The sequence below is a fragment of the Anolis sagrei genome, chromosome 2 (genome assembly GCF_037176765.1).
Source record: "Anolis sagrei isolate rAnoSag1 chromosome 2, rAnoSag1.mat, whole genome shotgun sequence".
In the NCBI taxonomy this organism is placed as follows: Eukaryota; Metazoa; Chordata; class Lepidosauria; order Squamata; family Dactyloidae; genus Anolis; species Anolis sagrei.
Window position 1 is genome coordinate 178314377 of NC_090022.1, and position 27757 is coordinate 178342133.

The 27757-nt window shown below is 43.2% G+C and overlaps 1 protein-coding gene across 4 annotated transcripts in view; it reads right to left on the reverse strand.

The window, feature by feature from the left end:
• Positions 1-231: 231 nt before the first annotated feature.
• Positions 232-27757, reverse strand: part of HDAC6 (histone deacetylase 6) — a 57960-nt gene continuing 30434 nt past the window's right edge. For 3 of the 4 annotated variants that reach the window (XM_060763143.2, XM_060763144.2, XM_060763145.2), the window contains 18 exons: positions 27243-27308; positions 26468-26527; positions 26039-26128; positions 25834-25940; positions 25669-25736; positions 23305-23482; positions 21126-21254; positions 20781-20949; positions 19936-20069; positions 19659-19727; positions 15998-16190; positions 14876-15025; positions 13121-13295; positions 5932-6290; positions 5217-5327; positions 4940-5086; positions 4510-4638; positions 232-2833 (listed from right to left, as the gene is read on the reverse strand). In XM_060763143.2, coding sequence (XP_060619126.2) covers positions 2765-2833; positions 4510-4638; positions 4940-5086; positions 5217-5327; positions 5932-6290; positions 13121-13295; positions 14876-15025; positions 15998-16190; positions 19659-19727; positions 19936-20069; positions 20781-20949; positions 21126-21254; positions 23305-23482; positions 25669-25736; positions 25834-25940; positions 26039-26128; positions 26468-26527; positions 27243-27308 — 2403 coding nt within the window. In that variant the 3' untranslated portion in view covers positions 232-2764. The remainder of the gene's footprint in view (positions 2834-4509; positions 4639-4939; positions 5087-5216; positions 5328-5931; positions 6291-13120; positions 13296-14875; positions 15026-15997; positions 16191-19658; positions 19728-19935; positions 20070-20780; positions 20950-21125; positions 21255-23304; positions 23483-25668; positions 25737-25833; positions 25941-26038; positions 26129-26467; positions 26528-27242; positions 27309-27757) is intronic. The other variant, XR_009630672.2, reaches the window with a different exon arrangement.

The window sequence follows — 27757 nt, forward strand, 5'->3', positions numbered from 1 at the left end:
GGGCATTGCAGCCTGAAGGGTGCTCAGAAAATGATGCCAAGGTAAGAGAAGTCATTACAGTAGCCTTTTATTTAAAACACCCTTCAGCGTGGGACAAACTGGAGCGTAATCCTGTGCTAGCCCCCAGTGGCGCAGTGGGTTAGTCCCCTCTAACCTGGCAAAGGCTTTTCAGTGACAAGTGAACATCTTCCTCTCCCAACTGCTTAGAATTTGAAATAGACACAGAATGGCTCCATCCACAGAAATGCTTTAATTGAATTATTATAAAGATTACAAAATTAATCAAAGAAACATATGCAAAAGAATTGGGGCAGGCTATAATGGAGCAGATGCCTGACCCCATGTTTATGTCACGGCACAAGTTTAAACCCACGCACCACAAAATTCACCAGGGCTGACCGTAGAAGAACAAGTGGTGCTCCATGGGCACCAATCCACCCCATTCCCCCACAGCACCCCGTCTAACGAGTCTCTCCAGCCGATTCTTCCCTACTCCTCCCATAGACACTCAGTCCTCTGTTTCATTTGCTATTGAGTTGTTTGGTCCCAAGAGAGGTTGAGGAAAAGAAGAAAATCTGTGTCGTTCTCAAAGACCTGGTCACATAGGAATTGCAAGGCATTCACACTCTAAACCAGTGGTTCTCAACCTGGGGTCCCCAGATGTTTTTGGCCTACAACTCCCAGAAATCCCAGACAGTTTACCAGCTGTTAGGATTTCTGAGAGTTGAAGGCTAAAAACATCTGGGGACCCACAGGTTGAGAACCACTGCTCTAAACACAACATTTTGGGAAGCAATGCAAGAACCGCCCAAGGGAACGAACACACAGTGGCCAGTTGCCAATACTTCCTTTTCCCCAAATCAACATGGGTCTCCCTTTAGAAGCTCTGCTGAAGAACCAGACTTGAAACACTACAAACATAAGAATCAAGGCCTTAGAAGTCTTGTATTCTCCTTTTTTTGCACTATGGCTTCCCCCATTCTGTCAAAATGCATGAGGCCCAAATGATGGGAGTGGGGAAAAAACTATATGAGAGAAGAAAAGCTTACATCTAAATTGGATTGTTGTAGGCTTTTCCAGGCTATATGGCCATGTTCTAGAGGCATTCTCTTCTGACGTTTCGCCTCACAAACATCTCACAACCTCTGAGGATGCTTGCCATAGTTGTAGGCGAAACATCAGGAGAGAATGCCTCTAGAACAGTGGTTCTCAACCTGTGGGTCCCCAGGTGTTTTGGCCTACAACTTCCAGAAATCCCAGCCAGTTTACCAGCAGGACTTCTGGGAGTTGAAGGCCAAAACATCTGGGGACCCACAGGTTGAGAACCACTGCTCTAGAACATGGCCATATAGCCCAAAAAAACCTACAACAACCCAGTGATTTTGGCCATGAAAGCCTTCAACAATACATCTAAATTGCCTCATCCCATATCGGTGCCATCAACTGTAGAGAGGGCTTTCACTTTGTCTTACATGGGCACAGCTTCACTTTACTTAGGCCCCTTCTACACTGCCATATAATCCAGTTTATCAAAGCAGATAATCAAGTTTATCTGCTTTGAACTGGATTATATGAGTCCACACTGCTATATAATCCAATTCAAAGCAGATAATCTGGATTTTGTATGGCAGTGTAGAAGGGGCCTCAGTTGTCCTCAGGTACATATACTAAGTTGTGAGTCCATATACAGAAAAAGTGGGGGGAACCTCAAACTTTTCCCTCCAAACACTTTTAAACTTCAGTCCCCCAGGATCTTTAACCATGTTCCCTGTTGCCAGGGGCTTCTGGGAGTTGAAGTCGAAAATCAAAGTTTGATTTGCTCCAACTGTTTTGGACTTCAGCTCCCAGAAACCCCAAGCAATGTGGCTAAGGGATTATGGCATTTGTAATACAAAGTATCTGGAGGGCAATATAATTTCCACAGCAATATACAATAAGAGAGAATAATGTGAACATATGGCCTTAGATTCATGATTCGACTTCTTCTCAAGGTCAGGGGGAATAGCAGGCTGCCCGTGTCCTATCCTTACAATGTAGTGCCACACGCAGGAAGAAATACAATAGAGGGACTGGATCAGAAAACTAAAGATTGCCATTCCATATATAAGTATACACGTTAGGAAATGTCCACATCCCGTTTCAAAAGAGCTTGGGCTCCAACCAGAAACTTCCGTTCCATAACTTCTGGCTCTCACCCAAAGGAATCCACCTGCACAAAACATGCCTTTGTTTCAACTAATTACAGAACATTTCTGATGATTGCTGGAGATTGGGGGTCATTAAGGAAGAAATGCATCCCCCTTCCTCTCTATGCAAATTCAGCACCGGTTTTCTCCATCTGAGCATGAAATGACTCAAAAGAAATGTACAGCAGTTTGGGAGCAGGGACAAAAATGGAACGGAGAGACAAACATTCATCACATCCCTCTAAAGAAAAAGGTGGCACAGTACTTTCTTTTCATTGAGAAGGGCAAGCCAGCTCTGACTGGAAGCAAAAGTGCCCCCCCTCCACATCCCAAAGTCTCCCCACAAGCGCTCTCTTGTGCCCTGTCATGGCGTGCACTAGAATATTCTTTGTCCTACTGGAAGCAATGAGGTTGCTGGTGTTTGATTCATGGCTGCTGGTAGTATTGCATTGATGATCGCTGATATTTGGCACATCGAAAGCCCTTTTAAACACTATGTTCAATTCCACTGAGGTCAAACGATCGTAGATTGTGCTGCATCCATTATTCACTGGCTCCTCTTTCCAAATGGAGTCACTTTAGGAAGGTACCGCCATGTCCACCCCGAACTTCATCGTGTGAGCCAAGCGCTTGGCTTCAAAGAGGGTCTATTAAAAAAAACAAACCACAGAAATTAAACATACATCCCATCAAGACTCATCCACATAATCCAAGTGCTAAATCTCTAACTAGTGTCTCTTGTAATGCAGCTGGACCATTAGCAAAGCAGAAGCTAGCCGAATTCAAAACGATCTTAACAGACTAGAACAGGGGTCCTCAAACTTTTTAAACAGAGGGCCAGGTCACAGTCCCTCAAACTGTTGGAGGGCTGGATTATAATTGGGGGAAAAAACCATGAATGAATTGCTATGCACACTGCACAAATCTTACTTGTAGTGCAAAACACACTTAAAACAATACAATAATTAAAATGAAAAATAATTTTAACAAATATAAACTTATTGGTATTTCAGTGGGGAGTGTGGGCCTGCTTTTGGCTGATGAGATAGGATTGTTGTTGTTGTTGTTGTGTGCTTTCAAGTAGTTTCAGACTTAGGTTGATCCTGAGCAAAGGCCGGGCAAATGACCCTGGAGGGTCATATCCGGCTCTTGGGCCTTAGTTTGAGGACCCCTGGACTAGAAGATGGAACAAAACTAACAAAATGAAGTTTTAGAGTGACAAATGGAAGATACTCCACTTAGGCAGAAAAAAAACGACACGCGAAGATACAAAATGGCAGACGTCTGGCTCGACGGCAATGTGTGTGAAAAAGATCTTGGAGACCTCATGGGAAACAAGTAAAATATGAGCCAACAATGTCATGCAGTGGCTATAGAAGCCAATGGGATTTTGGCCTGCATAAATAGGAGTCTAGTGCCTAGATCCAAAGAAGTCTGCATGACCGTATCTCCATCTTCGAACCCACACGTTCCCTTCGTTCATCTGGAGAGGCCCTGCTCACGATCCCACCTGCGTCACAAGCACGGTTGGTGGGGATGAGGGACAGGGCCTTCTCTGTGGTAGCCCTCCGACTCTGGAACACCCTTCCCAAGGACATCAGACAAGCCCCCATGTTGGTAGTCTTCAGGAAGAGCTTGAAGACTTGGCTATTCCGGTGTGCCTTTCCAGAATAGGAACCCAGCAATCATGTCCCAGAAGCACTTTAATAGAGTTTTAAGATTGTCTGCACATTGCACTTACCCTAAATCCCTATATTCCATCTGTCATACCCAGCACTTTTTAATCTGTACCTATTACATTTGGCCCGGCCCTAGTTTTATTGTGTTACTGTGTATTGTTTTATTATTTTACTGTTACTGCTTTAATGTTTTTGATTTGTTTTATGATTTATGTGTACTTGTTATGTTGATGTTTTATTGAGGCCTTGGCCTTTGTAAGCCGCATCGAGTCCTTTGGGAGATGCTAGCGGGGTACAAATAAAGTTAATAATAATAATAGTAATAAGAAGAAGAAGAAGAAAAAGAAGAAGAAGAAGTAGTCATGGTGCCTTTGTATTCTGCCTTGGTCAGACCACACCTGGAATGACCCTGTGTCCAATTCTGGGCACCGCAATTGAAGGGAGATGTTGACAAGCTGGAATGTGTCCAGAAGAGGGTGACTAAAATGATTATGGGGCTGGAGAACAAGCCCTTTGAGGAGCAACTGAAAGAGCTAGACATCTTATCCTGAGTAAGAGAAGGCTGAGAGAGGACATGAAGATGGCCATATATAAATATGTGAGGGAAGGTGATAGGGAGCCCTGGAGACTACTCTGCAACTCACCGGGTGGTGGACGTAGGCTTGGCACTCATAGCACCAGGCAGAGAGGTCTGCAAAGCTGAGCACCAGCGGATGTCCCGATTCTGAATTGTGAGCTACCATGTGCTGATTAATATAGCGACCACAGCAAACCTAAATAGGGTGGAATAAGGGTTAGACTATAGAGATAAATCAGTGGTACTTTTGCTAAAAAAAAATCATCCACACGGACACACACTCATAAACACAGCGGTAAAGGTCATTTGGTTCTCCGGATGTTTTGGCCTATTTGCCAGGCTAAGGATGAAGGGAATGGCAAATTATTGAAAAGGCCTGAGATTAAAATCATATCAAATTAACATCTAATAAAAATATATAAATACTCTGCACGGCTGCATTACTTAATGGTGGGACAAGGAATGCAATCCATGTCTCAGCAGGAAAACCTCCTTACCTTGTAGCAAACCAGACAGATCCAATTCTCCACCTTGCTGCCGCATTCTGAACAAGGCTCCAGCACATTCAAGCCAGTGGGAGGAACAGGTAACACCGAGTCAAGGTGTGGACACCATGATAAGGGTGTGACAGCATAGAACAGACCCTAGAAAGTGACCATATAATGATACCTGTTTGCTGGAAATTCAGGAAATTCAGTTCCCTTAGTCTTAGGAAAAAGACCTTCCCCTCTCCTTCTGCCCACACTAAAGGGAAGTAGGCGCTCCCAAACTCACTCCATCCACCGGATTGTCTCCAAGTGTCTCACAGAAGGAAGAACATCCACCCGTGGCTTCATCAAGTAGCTCTATCTCAACTTTTGTTGTGGGGTGGTCAGGTGGGCTCACCTGGGGAAGGCACGGCACAGGACAGAGAAGAGATTAGAATGACATTGTTGATACATAGAAAAAATATCTGCAATTGACACCAAGCATAAAAATAGCCCTGCTGTTAATACTTCTTTTTAACTTTTTTATGGTGCTGGATGGCAATATTCTCTCTGTATTGTCGAAGGCTTTCATGGCTGGAATCACTGGGTTGTTGGAGGTTTTTCGGGCTATATGGCCATGTTCTAGAGGCATTCTCTCCTGACATTTCGGCTGCATCTATGGCAGGCATCTTCAGAGCATAGTTTGTGGGCGCCTCACAACCTCTGAGGATGCCTGCCATAGATGCAGGCTACTCATTCTTCCTAGCTGCCTTCCTTGCACAGGCCCAGGCCTTTCCTTTGTTGGCGGCTGGGCCCCTGGGCTGCTTCCCATGCTGCTCAGGCTGCTCTCCTTCTTCCTGTCCATGCCTCGCGAGAAGTGCCTCTTCTCCCGAGAGACAATGTTGTCTTGCATATAGATAACAATCAAACAAAAGATACACAATGTCCTCTATGGCTGGTGAACCACAGACACATGTTCATTAAGAAAAGAGATAGACCAGGCAATCCGGCATGGCACTTACTTCTGCCTCTTTCTCTGAAGACTCCACTTCTCCAGAGGAGCTCCCCGTTGACATGCCTTCTCTCAGGCTCTCGTCGGTTGGCTCAGTCTCTTCCGAGGAACTCCCAACCTTTGGCTGAGCCTCTTCACTTACTGAATTGGAATCAGGTGAGAGAGAGCTGGAAGCCATGTCACCTTCCTCTGCAAGGTTGTCCTCTATTTGGAGGGAGCCCAAAGCCACAACCACTTCGTCAGCAGGATTCACGGGTTGAGTTGTGGGGCTCTGAAGGTGTTCCTGGGAAGCTTTCAAAAGGAAGTCATCTGGAATGGGAAATCCCTTCCCAGACCGAGTCCTGGGCTTCTCCCACAAAAGAGCAGGCACTGGGGAAGGGAAAACACACCAGTTTTACTCCCTCTTCATCTTAGAGCAGGGCTACTTAAACTTTTCCACTAGGGACCCATTGCGACCAGAGGAATTATTTATTCCCCAGATATAGGCACCAGGACTGTGGTGCAGCTGGCTAGGAGTCAGCTGCATTAAGATCACTACTGACCAAAAGGTCATGAGCTCGAAGCCAGCCCGGGTCGGAGTGAGCTTCCGACCAATTTGTAGCTCAAAAGACAGTTGCATCTGTCAAGTAGGAAATTTAGGTACTGCTTACGTGGGGAGGCTAATTTACGACGCCACAAAAATCTCCAGGAAGCATGCATAGAATCAGTGTCAGAAATGGATGGTGAGGTGACAGCTCTCCTGGTGGCCAGAATACCCTCATGAAAAAGCTGGAATGCTAAATAGCCTCTGAGTGTCTGTCTATATATGTTGTGTGTCTGTGGCATTGAATGTTTGCCATGTATATGTACATTGTAATCCGCCCTGAGTCCCCTGCAGGGTGAAAAGGGCGGAATATAAATACTGTAAATGGATAGATAGATAGATAGATAGATAGATAGATAGATAGATAGATAGATTCTACAATATAAACATTGCACAATAGATTCCCTATTCTTCCTAGAGCAAGGTTCCTTAAACATTCCAAGACTGTGGAAAGACCATCTCTTCCGGTAGGTCTATCTAGTCAATTTTAACTGCATTTATCCGTGGATTTTAACCTGTATTTTAACTCTGTGTATCTTGTTGTAGGTGTTTTAATAAGTTTTTATCTCTTGCTTTATTTTTTGTATAAATTTTAATTGTAACATATGAGAGGAAAAAAAACAAAAACAAAACCAACATATCATCTTTGGGACTGAAAAATCAAAAGACAAGTATAATTTTCCCTGTCCCACCACCTACCCGTGAACCTCCACCTATGACTTCTGACACCACACCATATGGAACTGGTATCTAACAAAAATCTGTCCTTATCATTACACTAATAAATCTCCCACTCTGCTATTTCAAAATCTATTTTGTCTTCTTTTTTAAATACTCAAAGGCCAGTCTCTATTTTCTAGCAAAATCTTTGTCCCCCCCCCCCCCCCCTTACGCTATTTGAGATCATGGCCATTTGGATATACTCTACTTCCTACTTTACTTCTCCAATCCTTAATAAGTAGTTCTCTCCCCCCCCCCTTCCCAGATTTTACTATTGTGATTCTTGCTACCACATAACTATATTGGCAAATTTCAACAGCATCTTTGCCACTTCTCTCCTGAAACAATCCCAATAAGCACCTTTCTGGGTTGTTCTGAATATTCTTAGTAATCATTTTGTTGGTTTCTTTAGATACTTTTTTACCACCACACAGCTACACCAAACATGGAAGAAGGTGCTTTTCTGCATTTTGCATCTCTTGTTTTATTGACATTGTATCCCACCTCAAGTTTCAGGGAGAAGCAGGTAATAACAACAACAACAACAACAACAACAACAACAACAACAACAACAAGCCAGTCAAGGTGGTGTTCGATGTGTGATCCAACACAACGACCAGCATAGTGAGTTTGTTTGCTGTTTACTAATCTTGTTGTGTTTCAAATAATAATAATAACAAGCCGGTCAAGGTGGTCCCAGTGGTGATCGGCACACTGGGTGCAGTGCCTGAAGACCTTGGTCTGCACTTAAACACAATCGACGCTGACAAAATTAACATCTGTCAGCTGCAAAAGGCCACCCAACAGGGATCTGCATGTATTACTCATCGGTACATCACATAGTCCTAGACACTTGGGAAGTGTCTGACGTGTGATCCAATACAACAACCAGCATAGTGAGCTTGTTTGCTGTTTACTAATCTTGTTGTGTTTCAAATAATAATAATCACAAGCCAGTCAATGTGGTCCCAGTGGTGATCGGCACACTGGGTGCAGTGCCTGAAGACCTTGGTCTGCATTTAAACAAATCGGCGCTGACAAAATTATCATCTGTCAGCTGCAAAAGGATCTGCACACATTACTCGCTAATACATCACATAGTCCTAGACACTTGGGAAGTGTCCGACATGGGATCCAATACAACAACCAGCATAGTGATATTGTTTGCTGTGTCCTAATCTTGTTGTGTTTCAAATAAAAATAGTAATTAATAAAAATAAATGTAAGTGCTGAAACAGTCACAAGCTGATGTAAAAAAAATTTGGGGGACCCCAACACTGAGTTAAAGGAGCCTCTTTTGGGGCGATGACACAAAGTTTACGAAGCAGTGCTCTTGAAAAATCCACCAGATGCTGAAACATACACAAGATATGGGGCCATAAAGTGGGTCCATAGCTGAGGACAAGTCCCTTCTTCCTTCTTTGCTTCCCCCTTTCAAAGTTAACCTTCCCTTCTGGGCACCTGTTTTCTTCCATTTCCACAGTTCCTCTCTCCTGCTCCTGTCATTTGCATTCCTACCTCAGGCCCTGTGACTCTTTCTACATTCCATTTCAGTCCTCCTTTTCTGCAACCCATTCTTTTCGGTAGCCTTTGTGATTCACAGCAGACATGCTCCCAAATCCTTGTTTACTTACCCCCATCTCCGGTGTATTTATCTCAGTATCTTTAAACTGAAAGGGGGGGGGGGGGTGGCGCCATGGTTGCTGACATCACAAACCCCTTGCAGTTTCTCCCTACTCACAAAACAAGGCACATCATATGAAAACATATGTACAAGTGGCCTGTACATGTGTTGAAAAAATGTGCCGAGTTTGCAAAACGTCCTATTAAGCTGTACCCTGAGAAAAGGGTTCTCTGTTCTATAAATAAATCTGCCCTTCCAGACACATATCTGTGCCAGGCATGTAGCTGGGGGGGGGGGAGCCTTGGGGGGCTTCAGCCCCCCCCCCCCCAAATTCTCATGGTGGTCCGCGAGAAGGCCTTACTGGTACATTATTTAAACTGTTATGTTTATTCATATCATGATCTGATCACCATGCTCAATATATCCCATATGCATGGGGGTATTCGGGTAATGATACAAAAGGTTTGCTAGGGTAGACCCTCTTTCACTCAGACTCAGCCCCCCCCAATCAAGCTCAGCCCCCCCCCCCCCCCCCCGAATCAAAATCCTGGCTACGGGCCTGATCTGTGACATTTCCTACATGGCAGCAAACCTTCCTAGCCCTCTGATCGCTCCCTCTAATCCCAGCAGCTGTGCAAATAGGAAAAGAAAAAAAGAAGGATAGGAAAGGAAAGGAAAGGAAATACAACGTTATTTCTTTGAATGACAGCTGCGGGGAAAAGGTGGATTGAGAAAAGAGGGGGCAAGCAATTTGCCATTCATTCAAATTTTGAAAAATTAAGCAAATTGCAGGAAATACGATCCAAGTACAATTACTCACCAAGATCGTCACCCTTTTCCAATCAGTAGCAAAGTGCTTGAGGGAGTAAACCAGACCCAGCATGCTTTGCTCCCTTGCCAGTCGAAAAGAAAAGCTTCAATGGTGCACTTAATAGGCATCACTGAAGCAATGCCCTCTTGCTGGCAGCAACTGAACCTGCTAGCTTACTTCCTGGACCAATGAAAAAGAAGAGTTCCCTTTAGCCTTGAGCAAATCTCCACATCTGTATACATTCCTGATTAAGTTATATGCACACTAACGAATGTATGTATATAACCCTAAACTCTTCAACAGTCAGTGATTTTTGAAGGAGAAGCTACTGCTGGAGGTTGCATTCAGATGAGCCGTTGTCGCTTATCCAGCACACCACCCATTGCTCTCAATTTCGGAATGACACCATTCTCAGTCAATTTTAAACTATGAATTTTAAATGTATTGTCGTAGGTTTTCATGGCCGGAATCACTGGGTTGTTGTAGGTTTTTTTGGGCTATATGGCCATGATCTAGAGGCATTCTCTCCTGACGTTTCGCCTGCATCTATGGCAAGCATCCTCAGAGGTAGTGAGGACCTCACTACCTCTGAGGATGCTTGCCATAGATGCAGGCGAAACGTCAGGCCATATAGCCCAAAAAAATCTACAACAACCCTATGAATTTTAAAGTTTGTATCCTATGTTTTAATCTTTGTCCTGTGCATTTTAATTTGTAAAAATGCATTTGAATATATGTATTTTAATTACTGTGTTTTATGATGATGTATTTTAACTGTGTTGGGCCCCACCTTGAGTTGCGAAAAGAGTTGGGTAACAAATTAATAATAACAGTAACAACAACAACAACAACAATAACTGTATTTCTTCAATTCTAAGACACACTTCTTTTCCTATATAAACATCTCTAGATGTTTATATAGGAAAAGGTTTTTAAACGCTGTATGTTATTGTTATTGTTTATGGCTTGTTGTGTATTTTTGTTTTTGAGTTTTTATTTTAACTGTTTTGTATTGATTATTTGTTATCGCTTTTGTTTATTGATGAGCTGTGGGCTTGGCCTCATGTAAGCCGCACCGAGTCCCTTGGGGAGATGGTAGCAGGGTACAAATAAAGTATTATTATTATTATTATTGTTATTATTATTGTTATTATTATTAAATGGGGTGCATTTTAGAATCGCAGGTGTATCTTATGTATTTATGTTGGTGGTGGTAGTGAAATTAGGGTGCATCCTACAAAGTGTCTTACAAATAAACTATACTATTATTATTATTATCTGATGCACAACAAGATTAGTACACAGCAAACAAAATCATGATGCTTGTTTTTGTATTGGATCACACACTGGGAACTTCCCAAGTTTTTTTAAAAAATAAAACTGTTTTGGTTATGGTATTTTGCTTATGGTACATAACAGAAAAGCAAACCGTGGCAGATATAATCAGGTACCAATATTTTTGACGTGTACACACCTATCTACCTTAGTCAATCAACCAGTTAATTTTGACATTGAGTACAAATTATTATCATTTACATAACTTAATACACATAGACTTGCTATTTCTGCCTGTTTTCCACTACTTTCAGTCAAAGTTTTCTATTCCATTTTTTCCATAACATTCAGAAAATCAGCACATGGCATTTTACACACAACAGACCATACACTCATCTGAAAACCCTTATCCCAAACAAAATAAAACCTCTTCCCCACACCCGTTGTTGTTATTTATACTCCATCTTTCCATGAGGACTCAAGGTGCTTACAATCCCACACTTTGGTCATAGTTTAAAACAGGGGTTCTCAAACTTTTAAAGCTGCAGAGCCCCTTTCGAAGGAAAAGTTTCTCGTGGAGCCCCAAGAAACCTTTCGACACAGGGACGGCATTGAATTTTAAAATTTGATTGATGCGCTGGCCCAGAGGCAGATGGGTGATGTTTATGTGAACTAACTGAAAAGGATGAACAAATTCCTACGCACACTGCACATATCTTGTTTGTAGTGCAAAAGAAAGAAAGAACAATACAATATTTAAAATGAAGAACAATTTTAACTAACATAAACTTATTGCAAAGGGCCATCCAGCCTTTGCAATAACAACAACAACAACAACAACAACAACAACAACAACAACAAGAAGAGCAGTTCTAGGGGCCACCCAGTCCAACCTGTTTCTGCCATGCTGTAAAAGCAAACATCAAAGCACCCCGACAGATGACCATCAAGCCTTTGAAATAACAATAGCAATAATAATAATAATAATAATAATAATAATAATGAAGTGTCTGACATGTGATCAAATACAAAAGCTACCATAGTGCTCTTGTTCACTGTGTACTGATCTTGTTATGTATCTAACAACAACAACAACACCGGGGGCCAACCAGTTCAACCTATCTCTGCCATGCAGTAAAAGCACGAATCAAAGCACCCCAACAGATGTCCATCAAGCCTTTGAAATAATAATAGTAGTAATAATAATAATAATAATAATAATGAAGTGTCTGACATGTGATCAAATACAAAAGCTACCATAGTGCTCTTGTTCACTGTGTACTGATCTTGTTATGTATCTAACAACAACAACAACACCGGGGGCCAACCAGTTCAACCTATCTCTGCCATGCAGTAAAAGCACGAATCAAAGCACCCCAACAGATGTCCATCAAGCCTTTGAAATAATAATAGTAGTAATAATAATAATAATAATAATAATAATAATGAAGTGTCTGACATGTGATCAAATACAAAAGCTACCATAGTGCTCTTGTTCACCGTGTACTGATCTTGTTAAGTATCTAACAACAACAACAACAACAACAACAACAGGGACCACCAAGTTCAACCTCTCTCTGCCATGCAGTAAAAGCATAAATCAAAGAACCCCTAACAGATGACCATCCAGCCTTTGAAATAATAATAATAATAATAATAATAATAATAATAATAATAATAATAATAATAGCATCTCCAGGGGCCAAATAGTCCAACCTCTCTCTGCCATGCCGTAAAAACACAAATCAAAGAACCCCTAACAGATGACCATCCAGCCTTTGAAATAATAATAATAATAATAATAATAATAATAATAATAATAATAGCAACTCCTGGGGCCACATAGTCCAAACTCTCTCTGCCATGCAGTAAAAGCACAAATCAATAGCAGGCATTTTCTGTGACAGCCACAAAAATGAAGTTTCAGGAGTATAACAACTACTTTCAAAGTAAGTATTGCATAATTAAACAGGAAATAACACTTTCAAGCCAGGAACATAATCTTTTTCACATTTTGTTACATAATGTAATCTTTAGAGGAGCCCCTCTATTCAATGGCAGGAAATGAGAGGCTGAATCAGTAGCCTGCCTGTTGCTCAATCTGAATTCACTGAAGAGGCAAGAGGTGAATCTGAGACTTCTAGTCCTGCTACCAAAAAAATGGCAAATCTGGAAAGAATACTCACCTTCCAGTCGGAGGCTGGCCCAGTACTTGCGGTGCACAGAAGCTACACAGGCCAAAGACTGCAGAGCGCTGGGGTGAGGAGCCTTGAGGCGTCCCAAGGCAGGGGGAGGATCTCCTAGGAGGCTGCGAGTACACATGGTCATGGACTCCGATATGGACTCTAGGTTGTAGCCGCCCTAAATGGAGGGAATTTGTGTGGGAGAGAATGAGAAAGGAAAAAGCAGATTATGTGTTCTAGTCCATGGGCTCTGCCAGTGCCACAAATCCCCCTGGGAGGGTTCCAACCAATTGCCCCGAAGAACTATCACACTCCAAAGTCAACCCCCTGAGCCCTAAGGATGTTCACTGAACATCCAGTTACCAATTTGGTACTTCAGATCAAAACCAGTTCCCCTGTGGAGGTGATAAAGGGAAGGACAGAAAATGGATTTGCAAGATAGATTGGGAGATGCTAGGGAAAGAAATGAAAGAAGGAGACCCTAATGGATGATCAGCTCCCCATGGATAACCAAACTCCAGCAAAATTGAGGGATAACCCATGTCTTTTGTGTGTGTGTGTCAGGAGCGACTTGAGGGAACTGCAAGTTGCTTCTGGTGTGAGAGAACTGGCCGTCTGCAAGGATGTTGCCCAGGGGATGCCTGGATGTTTTACCATCATGTGGGTGGCTTCTCTCATGTGAAAAGCTGGAACTGACAGATTGGAGCTCACCCCGCTCCCCGGATTCGAACCACCAAACTTTCAGCCATCAGTCTTGCCAGCACAAGGGTTTAACCCAGGGGTCCTCAAACTTTTTAAATAGAGGGCCAGATCACAGTCCTGCAAACTGTTGGAGGGCTGGATTATAATTTGGAAAAAAAAAAGAATTAATTCCTATGCACACTGCACATATCTTTTTTGTAGTGCAAAAAAACCCACTAAAAAAACAATACAATAATTAAATGAAGAACAATTTTAACTAATATAAACTTATTAGTATTTCAATGGGAAGTGTGAAAACCTTTACATATGTAAAGGTTTTCCCCTGACATGAAGTCCAGTCATGTCTGACTCTGGGGTGTGGTGCTTCTCTCTACTTCTAAGCCAAAGAGCCGGCATTGTCTGTAGACACCTCCTAGGTCATGTGGCCGGCATGACTGCATGGAGCGCCGTTACCTTCCCGCCGGAACGGTACCTATTGATCTACTCACATTTGCATGTTTTCGAATTGCTAGGTTGGCAGAAGCTGGGGCTGACAGCAGAAGCTCACGCCACTCCCTGGATTCGAACCTGTGACCTTTCAGTCAACAAGCTCAGCAGCTCAGCGCTTTAACCCACTGCACCACCGGGGGCTCCATACATATACATATACAAATAATGTGTGTGTGTGTGTGTGTGTGTGTATCCTTCTGAAGCTTCCGTCTTCAATGGTTCCTTAGCCACACAACAGGACAGGGACTGGGTGAAAAGCCAGAAGCTGTTGAACTGCAACTCCCAGCAGTCAATGATGAGGGATGTTGGGAGTAGCAGTCCACTAACACATGGAAAGTCAGATGATTTCCACTCTTACCATGCAGGGAACCAGACCGAAGTTTGCAAAGAACAAGTACATAAAATTAGGTCTTTTTCAACATTCCTGCCTGTAGCTTATCATAAAACCAACACCAGATTTCCACTCTTTCCCCAACTTACCCACCCAACTTACCCACTAAACCATCCACTCCTGAACTGATTCCCATGTAACACACCATGAGATATTAAAGCCCATCTTTGACGTACCTCCAAGACAACTACCACTTTGCCTCCTGCCAGGCCCAAGAGCAGATGGGTCATGTGCGCATAACATTCGGGGGTCACAAGGCATCCACCCAGAGGGTCCCCGCGAGCAGCATCGAAACCAGCAGAAACCAGGACCAGCTCTGGATTGAACTGAAATGTAAGCAACACCAGTAAACATTCACTTCCCATACTAGTTCATTTGCTTCCCTTCCCACTGCTGGCCAGAGACAAAGCAGAATCATAGAATCATAGAATCAAAGAGTTGGAAGAGACCTCATAGGCCATCCAGTTCAACCCCCTACCAAGAAGCAGGAATATTGCATTCAAAACACCCCTGACAGATGGCCATCCAGCATCTGTTTAAAAGCTTCCAAAAAAGGAGCCTCAACCACACTTCGAGGCAGAGAGTTCCACTGCTGAACGGCTCTCACAGTCAGGAAGTTCTTCCTCATGTTCAGATGGAATCTCCTCTCTTGTAGTTTGAAGCCATTGTTCCGCGTCCTAGTCTCCACGGAAGCAGAAAACAAGCTTGCTCCCTGTGGCTTCTTCTCACATATTTATACATGGCTATCATATCCCCTCTCAGCCTTCTCTTCTTCAGGCTAAACATGCCCAGCTCCTTAAGCCGCTCCTCATAGGGCTTGTTCTTCAGACCCTTTATCATTTTAGTCGCTCTCCTCTGGACACATTCCAGCTTGTCAATATCTCTCAATAGAAAGGTTGCTATTTGCAGATGAACATTCCCTTCCAACTCCTTAGTTCTGGAAGACATCTCCATTGGTCCCATTATACATCAGAGGTGTGAAAATCATTTTTGGGTACACAGTCAAACTTTGTCAGTGGACGGAGAGGCCCTCGCTTGTTTCTCAGTGTTGTTCTCTATCTTTTCCTCTTTTTTCCTCTCTCTCTCTCTCTCTCTCTCTCTCACACACACACACACACACACACCTGATCCAGGAGAAGACACATTAATAGGACTCTGAAGTAATTGCTGGCCTTTGGAAAGGAACTGTAGTTCAGTGAGGAGAGCTGCTAACAGAACAAATGTAAAACTGTGCTATATTTGTCACACGGCTTCCTGCGCTTGGGAGTTTGAATATGGTCAACTCGGACCTCACCTACCTCATAGGCAACAGGCATGACAATCTGATGGAAGGCAGCCAGGTACTCAGGGTCTCCCATCCGGGGACAGTTCCAAGGCACATTAAGGGTGAAGCCCTTGCCAGGCCCCAAGCCCACCCGGTCATAGTCCGCATCCTCAGAGGTGGGGAAGAAAGTCCCATTGTCATAGCGATGGATGGAGATGTACAGGACGCTACATTGGAAGTGAAAAAGGATAAGAAAAAAGGGATAATGAATGCCTAGTTTGTTCAGATCTACTTCATATTCAGTGTTTCTCAACCTTCCTAATTCTGCGACCACTTAATACAGTTCCTCATGTTGTGGTGACCCCCAACCATAAAATTATGTTCGTTGCTACTTCATAACTCTAATTTTGCTACTGTTACGAATCGTAATGTAAATATCTGACATGCAGGATGTATTTTCATTCACTGGACCAAATTTGGTACAGATACCTGATACGTCCAAATTTTAATCCTGGTATGTGTGTCGGGGGGGGGGGGGGATTGATTTTGTCATTTGGGAGTTGTAGTTGCTGGGATTTATAGTTCATCTACAATCAAAGAGCATTCTGAACCCCACCAATGATGGAACTGAACCAAACTTGGCACACAGAACTCCCATGACCAACAGAAAATACTGGAAGGGTTTGGTGGGCATTGACCTTGAGTTTTGAAGTTGTAGTTCGCCTACATCCAGAGATCTGGACCAAACTCAATATGCCCAAATATGAACACTGGTGGAGAATGGGGAAAATAGGCAATCAATGAACATTCTGAACCCCACCAACGATAGAATTGGTCCAAACTTCCCACACAGAACCCCCATGACCAACAGAAAACACTGTTTCCCAGTGGTCTTTGGCACCCCCTCTGACACCCCCTCGCGACCCACCCAGGGGTCCTGACTCCCAGGTTGAGAAACACTGTCATAGTTACTAAAGAGGATGCCAACAAATTGTACAGCCATAACTTTACAAAATATGCTTGCCAAGCATACCTGTTCCAACAGGGGATTTTATTTCTATAAGGTCAAAGACCACAGGGAGTTTTGTCATCTTACACATAATAAATAATATTTGAGGAAATGAGGATGAAGTAAGATGGAGGATCTTCTGGAGGAGCCTGCTCTCGGTCCCACCACCCTCGCAATTGCGTCTGGTGGGGATGAGGGACAGGGCCTTCTCGGTGGTGGCCCCTCAGCTTTGGAACTCTCTCCCACTGGAGATTAGAACCGCCCCTTCTCTCCTGACTTTTAGAAAGTTCGTGAAAACTTGGCTCTGGAATTTAGCATTTGAAGAGTGAGTCAATAACTTTTGAACACACTGACGGATGGTGATGAATTGTGATTGCATTTTGACGACTTGGCCTTATGTAATTATATGATTTTTTAAAATGTATTTTATGTATTAGTGTGTTATAGGGTGTGATGTTTTAAACTATTTTTTATGAATCTTGTTGTAAACCGGCCTGGGTCCCTCTCCGAAGGTCGAGAAGACCGGTATATAAAAGTTCTAAATAAATAATAAATAATAAATTACACAGCCAGGGCAAGGGGACTTGTTTTAGTTTCCTATTATGCCCCTTCTACAATACCATATAATCCAAATGATCAAAGCAGATAATTCACATTTGAACTGGATTATTTGGGTCCACACTGCCATATAATCCAGTACAAAGCAGTAATCTGGATTTTATATGGCAGTGTAGAATGGGCCTAAGAGTCAAATGGTGCAGAATAATATTTGAGGAAATGAGGATGAAGTAAGACGGAGGACATAAACTTTGACAGAACAAACTCGGTGTTTCTGACCACATTTCATTTCCAGAGGCTTTTTTCCATCACAAAAACTGAACTGAGCTCACACTCTTCTCACAAAAAGCCCATTCTCGGTTTTCCCACAAGCTTTGTTTTCAATTTCAGTAATCAACCAAAAGTGGTGAAAGCCATCCTGTTGCTGCCACTCTTAAAGAATTCGGAGTCAAAACACTTTACCGATCTATTGTTGGAATGACATACCGGAAGAGATTCAACAACTAAATCAGAATTCAGGACACAACTGAAGACCTAACTCGTTTAGCAGGTCTACCCAGTCAATTTTAACTTGTGATTTCTTTTTCACCACTATCATGATTATGATTATTGCAAATCACTCCGAGATCTATTGGTAGATCTCAATCTCCCTTCTGTTTACCCCAAGTGATTTGCACATCCCAAGTGATCCTTCCAGATGAGGACTTTATTGTGTAACTAGCCATGCTCATCTGCATATTTTTACAGAAATAGAGGAGAGGAGGAGATAACTGCCTTTCATTTGGGAATTCTCCCATCATTTCTTACAGGTTCTTCTGTTTATCGCAGAACATCCATTAAAGTAGAAAAAATAGATGAGTGGCATTGTCCCTTTGCACTTGCAGAACTGGAAGTCCGCTGTCTCAAAGCCTCACAGCAGTTTTCATTGGATTGGTTTCTAATATTACGGAATTGTGACCTATTGTTTTCTCTCCTCCCGGCTCCATTCCAAGCCTCTCATTTAGAAAAACCATTAATGCTTTAAAAAATTAAAATAATAAATGAATGCTAACAATTTGAAATTTGTTGTCGAAGGCTCCCATTGCTGGAATCACTGGGTTGTTGTACGTCTTTTGGGCCATATGGCCATGTTCTAGAAGCATTCTCTCCTGATGTTTTGCCTGCATCTATGGCAAGCATCTATGAGGATGCCTGCCATAGATGCAGGCAAAACATCAGGAGAGAATGCTTCTAGAACATGGCCATATAGCCCGAAAAACCTACAGCAACCCAATTTGAAATTTACTCCTTACGACATTAATAAGTATTCCTGCCTCAGCTTCAAAGCTGTGCTGAGCTCATTTTAAAAAATATATTTTTATTATTTTATCATGGTTTAATACATTTGTTATACATTGTTTGTTTTACAGCAGATACATATTATTCAATACAACCTACGTGGAGCCCCCAGTGGCACAGTGGGTTAAACCCCTGTGCCGGTAGGACTGAAGACCGACAGGTCGCAGGTTCGAATGCGGGGAGAGGCGGATGAGCTCCCTCTATCAGCTCCAGCTCCTCATACGGGGACATGAGAGAAGCCTCCCACAAGGATGATAAAAAAATCAAATCATCCGGGCATCCTTGGGCAACGTCCTTGCAGATGGCCAATTCTCTCACACCAGAAGTGACTTGCAATTTCTCAAGTCGCTCCTGACACAACAACAACAAAAAAACACCCAACCTACCATACTTTTGGCATCTAGTGCTATTTTTCTGCTTATACATATGCTGAGCTCATTTGATAGATGTGTGCTATTTAAAATACTAAATGAAGAAATGGTCCTATAATTTTTAATATTCATGTCATGTGGATAAGATGAGGTTTCCAACAGCAGTTTTAAATTTCTGAATAATGTAAAACACAGAACAAAAGTGCTTAAGCTATTTTTTAAAAAAGGTCCACATTCATAAAAGAGGCAGTCTTTTAATGATGGGAAATCATCATTGAAAGAGAACAAAAGCAATCCATCACAAAAGAAAAGTGAAGGCCAAGTTAAGCAAATGACATTTTAAAGAAAAGAAAAACAATAATTTCATTTTTAAGGGAAATAAATTTCACAATTTCTGTGAAAGTGCTGGAGAAAGTTACCTGGGATCATTTTCAAACATATGTTGGGTCCCATTGCCATGGTGAACATCCCAGTCCAGTATCATCACCCTAAAAATGAAAGCACAATTGGACAAGTCCCGAAATCCAAAGTATTAACTCAGGGCAAGTTATCCTGATCAACATCCCCCTAAAGGAGAAGGTCAGCAGAGCTACTGCTGCTGGGGTTCCTCCCACAGAACAAAGCACAGGCGGTAAACCTTCTTGCGTTCGTGGAAGCAGATGTGCTCCATGGCTCATGGTGACATAGCTGCCTCACCTTATAGGCCGCCCAGCCAGGCGCTGTGCATATCGAGCGGCCAAGGCCACAGAGTTGAAGAAACAGAAGCCACAGGCAGTGTCCGATTCAGCATGGTGGCCGGGTGGTCGGACGATGGCCACAGCATTTTGAACCTGATACCCAAAAGAGAATTGAAGAACAGTAAAATTCTATATCTTAGAGAAGACAATAATGCTTGGGGAAATGGAAGGAAAAAGGAAGAGGGGCCGACCAAGGGCAAGATGGATGAATGGCATCCTTGAAGTGAGTGGATTGACCTTGAAGGAGCTGGGGGTGGTGACAGCTGAAAGGGAGCACTGGCGTAGGCTGGTCCATGAGGTCACAAAAAGTCGGAAACGACTGAACAAATGAACAACAACAGAATTCTATAAATGAACTACAGAAATTCATTTGATGGAGATTTTAGAGGAAGTATAATTTTTCTGTACCTAGAACCATTAGCTGGATAGTTAGAAGTCATTTTGCTTTCTCATTTTTTGTTTTCATTTGCAGTGTGTGTTGTGCTATAGTATAGTTGTTTGTAGTCTGTAGAATTATTATAGGTTGCAGTTATATTTTGCTTGCTTTTACTGTGTATGATGTTTTATATGATTTGGAAAATATCTATTAATAAAGGTATTTAAAAAATGTTAAAGACCCTCCTGCAAAGTTTTACAGTCCCACCTTACAGAGCAGAAATATGTAAGGGGCTACGTCTGTCAGTCTATTTGAAAATAGCAAAAATAAGATTCCCTATGTCGTGCTTTTGTGCCTCCAAAATGGCTAGCCCCAGTGAGGAAGCACTTGCCACGGCATCCTTGCCCCACACAGAGGGTGAAGCTCACCTCCCCAGAGAACACGGCTTCAACTGCATTGAAGGCGGAACCAGCCGCCAGCCGGGCACATTCATAGGAGCTGGTGCAGATGAAGATGGAGTTGTACTGGTCACCCTGGCGATGCAGGTCACGGGGCTTCATGGTGGCTGTAGACTTCACTGTCTCCACATAGGCCAGGCTGGAGTGTGAGAAGAGAAGAAAAAGGCAGAGTTAGTAAGACGTCTGGTTCTAGAGTTAGGATATACACTTTCAGAGGTCAATAAATCAGATCCCTCCTAAAGTCTTACACCTACCAAACTCCCCATGTTTGTCCAGAGGGCTCAAACCGGCATGTAAACAGGGACTTGTCCCTACCTATGGCACATCCGAAGCTCTTCTTCAGAGGCAAGCCGAGTTGAGAGACGGCAGCACCGCTCTGTGAGACGTAGCTCCCCGTGGCGCTGGAAGATTCGGGAGACTCTCTGAGGCAACTCTGGGTGTTGACTGCGAGGAAAGAGAGGACATGCTAAGAGAGACAAGGACCCAAGGGAAACATCTCTGAAATTCAAGAGTGAGTGCTGATCCTCTGAAGATGCCAATCACTGATATAGGTAAAACGCCAGGAGAAAATGCTGCTAGAACACGGTCACACAGCCCAGAAACCACACAACATCTCAGAGTGTTGATTCTCCACTCTTAAGCCTTTTATGTGGGAGGATGAAGGGTTACAGAAACAGCCCCAGAGATTTGTATTTATCACAAGGATCATACTTTGCTTACCTCCTTAAGTCATTGAAACACACCCCTCTTGTCAAAAAAGCCTTCACATCTGCCACCAGGTCCACATTTATCTGGATAGAGGTCTAACAAACAAGTTGTTGGCCTTACTACTGAAGCACCTTGTTCCCATTATCCAGTGGAACGCCCTGAATTTCATCCAATAAGTCTGGGCAAGTGTTTACCTCAATTCACTCCAAACAAGTTAACTTTCCATGTGGTACACATGCTAAAATAGAGATGAGCTGTCTTCTTTGCACCTTCATCAAATAATTAGAAATATTTGAAGACATCTGCCCTTGCACTATGCTACTCTGCTGCTGAGTATGCATGCCCAGTGTGGAACACATCTCACTACACTAAAACAGTAGATGTGGCTCTTAATGAGACATGCCGCATTATCACAGGGTGCCTGCGCCCTACACCACTGGAGAAATTACACTGTTTAGCCGGTATTGCACCACCTAATATCTGCTGAGGAGTAGCAATCAATAGTGAAAGGACCAAGGCAGTGAAATCTCCAGCTCATCCCCTGTTTGGGTATCAGCCAGCATGTCAAGGACTTAAATCAAGAAATAGTTTTCTAAGATTTACAGAGACACTCGCTGGAACACCTCAGCAAGCAAGAGTCCAAAAATGGCAGGCTCAAACCCAGAACCTCAATCAATGGCTGATACCAAATGAGAGACTCCCCCTGGGCAAACAGAAAACTGGGCAACTTGGAAGGCGCTGAAAAGACTGCGCTCTGGCACCATGAGATGCAGAGCCAACCTTCAGAAATGGGGCTACAAAGTGGAATCCATGACATGCGAGTGTGCAGAGCAAACTACAGACCATCTGTTGCGATGCAACCCGTGCCCTGCTACATGCACAATGGAGGACCTTCTTATAGTAACACTAGAGGCACTCCAAGTGGCCAGCTACTGGTCAAAGGACATTTAATCAACTACCAAGCTTGCAAACTTTGTGTTTTGTTTGTTTGTTTGCTTGTTAAAAATGCAATACAACTGTTTGGCTTGCTCCTGACACGATAAATAAATACATAAGAAATATGTCCCACCTGTCCCAGTAACATCTACAGTAGAGATGAGAAGGCTTTGGCCTTCCATATGCGTTGGACTACCATCAGCCCCACGAAGAACTTGGAAGGAAATCTGTAAGCAGCCATCTAAAGTGAGCTACTATTTCCATCCCCCAAGAAGCATCTGTGGAAAGGGAAATCCACATACCAATTTCATGGATGACACTATCATAGAATTATAGAGTTGGAAGAGATTCTAAGGGTCATCCAGTCCAATCCCCTGATATTCAGGAAAACACCATCAAAACATCCCTGACAGGCGGCCATCCAGTCTGTTTAAAAGCCTCCAAGGAAGAAGCTTCCACCATGCTCTGAGGCAGAGAGTTCTACTGCTGAACAGCTCTTAAGATCAGCAAGTTCTTCCTAAGGTTCAGGTGGAATCTCCTTTCCTGTAATTTGAATCTATTACTCCCAATCCTAGTCTCCAGGGCAGCAGAAAACAATCTTGCTCCCTCTCCCTCTTCAAATATTTAATCATGGCTATAATGTCTCCTCTCATCCTTCTCTTATGCAGGATAAACATAAACAAACTCTTTAAGCTGTTCCCCATAGTGCATGCTTTCCAGAACTTAAGTCACCCTCTTCTGGACACGTTCCTATGTCCCTTTTTAACAGTATTCTTATACTAACAGCACAAATACAGATACAGAGGACATAAGGGATGGGTAATAAAGAGCCCATTCAACCAGTCTTTACCTGTCCCACATATTGTAATGCTCTGTCATCTTCTCATCATAGACCATCCCTGTGCGTGAAGGTGGCAGGGGTCTCATCAGTTCAGCTGCTGACTTGGACAGGATCTCATTGACAGATGGGGTGCTGAGTGGTTGCAAGGTTACACTGACTTCTCCATTCTCTTGAGGCACTTCGGCACCTGTGGTATTTCATTACTTACATTGTAGTGGAACTCGAGATGGTATACATTACAACAGACCAATGTTGCTATCAAAACAGTAAGGCCCTCATATCTGTAGAGACTAGGCATGTGCAATCCATGCTTCTAAATGGTTCTAAAGCACTTATAAAACTAAAACTCTGGTGGTGAAAACTAGGGGGCGATGGTGCTTTGCTTCTACAGTGTTGCTAAAGTTCTGGTGGTGAAAATTTCAGAACTCTAACAAAACTTTCAAAATTTCATTATTATTTCATTATTGATTATTTTTTATGACAAAACCAATTAGGAACTGCCATTTATAATGAAATTTTGAAAATTTTGTTAGTTCTGAAATTTTGACCACCAGAACTTTAGCAACACAGTAGAAGCAAAGCACCAGCGCCTCCTAGCTTTCACCACCAGAACTTTAGTTTTATAAGTACTTAGAGCCATTTAGAACCATGTATACGTATTAATAGAAAAGCCAATAAAGACTATTTTTTTAAAAAAAAGAACCATGGATTGCACATGCCTAGTAAAGACCTAAAACCATAGATACAACCAAAACATGGATCCAACCATCCATTCATTTAACTTTCTTTTGTTTCCAGCATACCACTATTGCATTGGAGGACACAGACATTCCTTAACAGGATACCTCTCTACGAATTTGTTAGATTCTCCAATGCAACTCTATAGCTTCTGGTGGAAGTATGCCACAGAATTGCCTGAAGGACATACACCGTTTTCCCAAAGACATGGGTAATGGAATTGGCAGATATAGCAATTTATATCACATTATTAGGAGGAGAAAAGGAAGAGGTTTGTAGAGGTTTTATGGGGTCATGCATTTTGCAGCAAAGTGGCTGGGATTGGACTTCTTATTGCTTACTAGCTGTCCCCTGCCACCAGGGGCGGCTCGTCCATTGCGCGAAGTAAGCGGTCGCAGAACACTTTTTTTTGCCAGGGGCACAGAGTCGCCTCTGTAAATGCCCCTCAACTGCCACTTGAGGAGCGCCCCCTCAACTCACAACAGCCCTAGCAGTCCAGGGGGAGCCTCGGCTTTCTTGCCTCGCTGCTGGGCGATCCTCTTCCCAAAGGGGCTGGGCCCTTGAGCCTCGCATAGCCCCTCTCGTTCCTGCTCCACCCGGCCACCGGGTGCGTGAGCAGAGCCGGCGCTCAATCGTTCTCTGCGTTCGATCCCTTCCCCATGACCGGCTCCCTTTCCCGATCCCCCGGTGCTCCACCCGCCTCCTCTCCTCTCCCCAATCCGCAGGTGGGCCAAGGGACGGAGCCGCCGCGCCTGGCCTGCTTCGGGTCCGGAGGCATGTCTGAAGACCCCAGTGTGCGCACCAAAAGTCGCCTCTTCTCCTGACTTTCTCTTCAGCCATTGGGACCAAGAGAGAGAGAGAGAGAGAGAGAGAGAGAGAGCCCCTCCGACTGGAGGTATCTCCCACCTCCGCTCCCTCCCTTGTTTTTGCGCCTACCTTCAGGAAAGGTGGGCATCTCCACCTCTGTCTCTCTCTCTCTCTCTCTCTCTCGGTCCCAATGGCTGAGGAAAAAGTCAGGAGAAGAGGTGACTTTTGGTGAACACGCTGGGGTCTTCAGGCACGCCTCCGGATCCAAAGCGGGCCAGGCAAGGGAGCAAATGCGGCAAGTGTAGTTACTGGGATGTATAGTTCACCTACAATCAAAGAGCATTATGAACTCCACCAATGATGGAATTGAACCAAATATGGCACACAGAACTCCCATGACAAACAAATATATCAATGATTGGTTGGGGGGGGGGCGCCAAAATACTGTTTGCTTACCGTTGAAAATTACCTAGGGCCGCCTCTGCCTGCCACACATTGCTGTGGCCCAGTCTGTGTATATGTGTTGTGTGTATATGTGTATGTGTGTATATTTGTGTTTATGTGTGTATATGTGTGTTTGCATATATATGTGGTTTTGTGCATACGTTGTAATGTATTTTTTATATTTTGGCTTTTTAAGTCCCTTCTGCTGTCTTTGTCAGTGTTTTTATGGGTGATGGTCACTTGTTGGCCTGATATGTGTATTGTGTCCAAATATGGTGTCAATTAGCCCAGTGGTTTTTGAGTTATGTTATTCACAGAAACAAACATTACATTTTTATTTATATAAATGGAATGGGGAAAATAGGTCTCAGCCCAGGCACTTACTGAGCCTTCTTAGAGTTTTCCAGAATTTGCTGTGAGCTGCAAGCGTCTGGGACACTGAATGGAGGGCACTGCCGGGAGAGAAAATATTTAGAGATTGCCAATCAGCAGGAGGCATGCAGCCTGGGGGTGGGGACAACACTTGAGGAGGGAAAAATCTTTTCTCACCTTCTGCATGGTGCAAGGGGTGAGTCCAGCAGAGGGCAAGGGTCTCCAAGAAGAGCCTTGAGGACTGTGCAGGTTCCTTCTGCCAAGGACTGGAGATTATACCCACCCTGAGGAATGGAAGGAAGAAGAGCCTTTCATTAGCATTGCTCTTCCATGAAGTGACCAGTAGCCTCACCACCCAAAGACAGAAATAATAATCACTTACCTCCAGAGACAGAACCAGCTTGCCTCCAGACAGGGGCATCAACAGATGTGCCAGGTGAGCAAAACAACCAGGGGTGGTGGCCATTTCTCCCTATGGGAGCAAAGGAAGGACTCTTTAACTGGTCTTATTCTTTGGAAGGAATGGGAGAGGAATAAAATAGTAGATTGTACTACAGAAATAGTTTTAAGGATTAAAATAACCTAAAGGCTTTGTGCAGACAGCAGACCAGGCAGAAAAAAACCCCTCCATTAGACATCATTCTCACAGGCCCATATTTGGGCTGTCTAACCCCAGAACACATTCCCAAAACATGTTTAGAGTGCATAGAAGGGAAAGGCACAAGCCCTAAATAACAGTTCTCCGTTCCCTTTAGAAAGGAGAAATATGCTGATACTTATCTTGCAGAGAGTAGCAGATATATTTTCATACCTTGGGGTCACCAATTACAGAGTCAAAACCAGCAGCAACCAGTACCAGCTGGGGCTGAAACTGAAATAAAACAAGAGAGAAGGTGCCACCATATGCTTACACCACAAATCCTGCTGGCCACGTCACTGGCCAGTCTCATCCATCCCTCAACCTCTGAGGCAGGTTATGTTAAAAAAAAAAAACCTTTAAAAGGCCCCTCAGTTATGGGAGCACAGCAGGACTGAAGTAAGTAAGTAAGTAAATAAGTAAATAAGTAATAATAATAATAATAATAATAATAATAATAATAATACCATCTCCCCAAGGGGACTCGGGACGGTTTACATGAGGCCAAACCTAACCATTACAACAAAGCAAATATACAACATAAAATAATACATCAATAAAATATAATAAAAATAATAAAAGAACCCTACTACCATCTCCCCAAGGGGACTCGGGGCGGTTTACATGAGGCCAAGCCTAACCATTACAACAAAGCAAATATACAACATAAAATAATACATCAATAAAATATAATAAAAATAATAAAAGAAAAATACAAAATAAACACAAGAAGCAATGTAAAATCATAGTAATTGATCAAGGTGGGCAGGGCCAGTTGCAAAGACTAAAATATTTTAAAACCCTAGGTGAGGTAAGTAGTGTTGTGTATCTGGTGGGAGGTTCAGGTGGGACAAAACAATGGGGTTTAATTACACTAAAGGGTGAGATAAAGTGTGTCAAAGGGCATTTTATGCAGGATTTGCCAGTGATGTCTTGTTGAATTTCTTACCTCTAAGGCCACAGGCATCAGGATATTCAAAAAGGCAGCGAGGTAGTCCGCATCCCCCATTCCTATCTAGAGGGACAGAGATTAAAATAGCAGCTTTATGATCTGGACCTGACAAATAAATTCTTCCTCCCCCACACAAATAAGGCTATGCTGAAATTAGAATCCAAAATATTCAATAATTCCCTTCGATGCTGAGAATGGAATCCAAAATGATTCCCTTTGATGCTGAGATTAGACTCATTCTCTTCCAAGGGTGCTATTGGACATTTTGCTGTCCTGGGGGATATTTTTAGTCCCCCTCATGTTTATTTTAAAGATGGTCAGGAAAAGAGCTTCTTTCCTGGCTGAAAGGGGCATTAAATCCGAGCAAACTAACCATTGTTGTCTCCCAAAAAAACTTTGAAGGGCATGACTGCCAAAAGGTTTTGGGTAGAAATGTGGGTACAAGCCTCCATGGTCCTGGAAAGAGAGCGATCTAGTCTCCTCCAACGCAGCATCTACCTAGCATTTGTCTC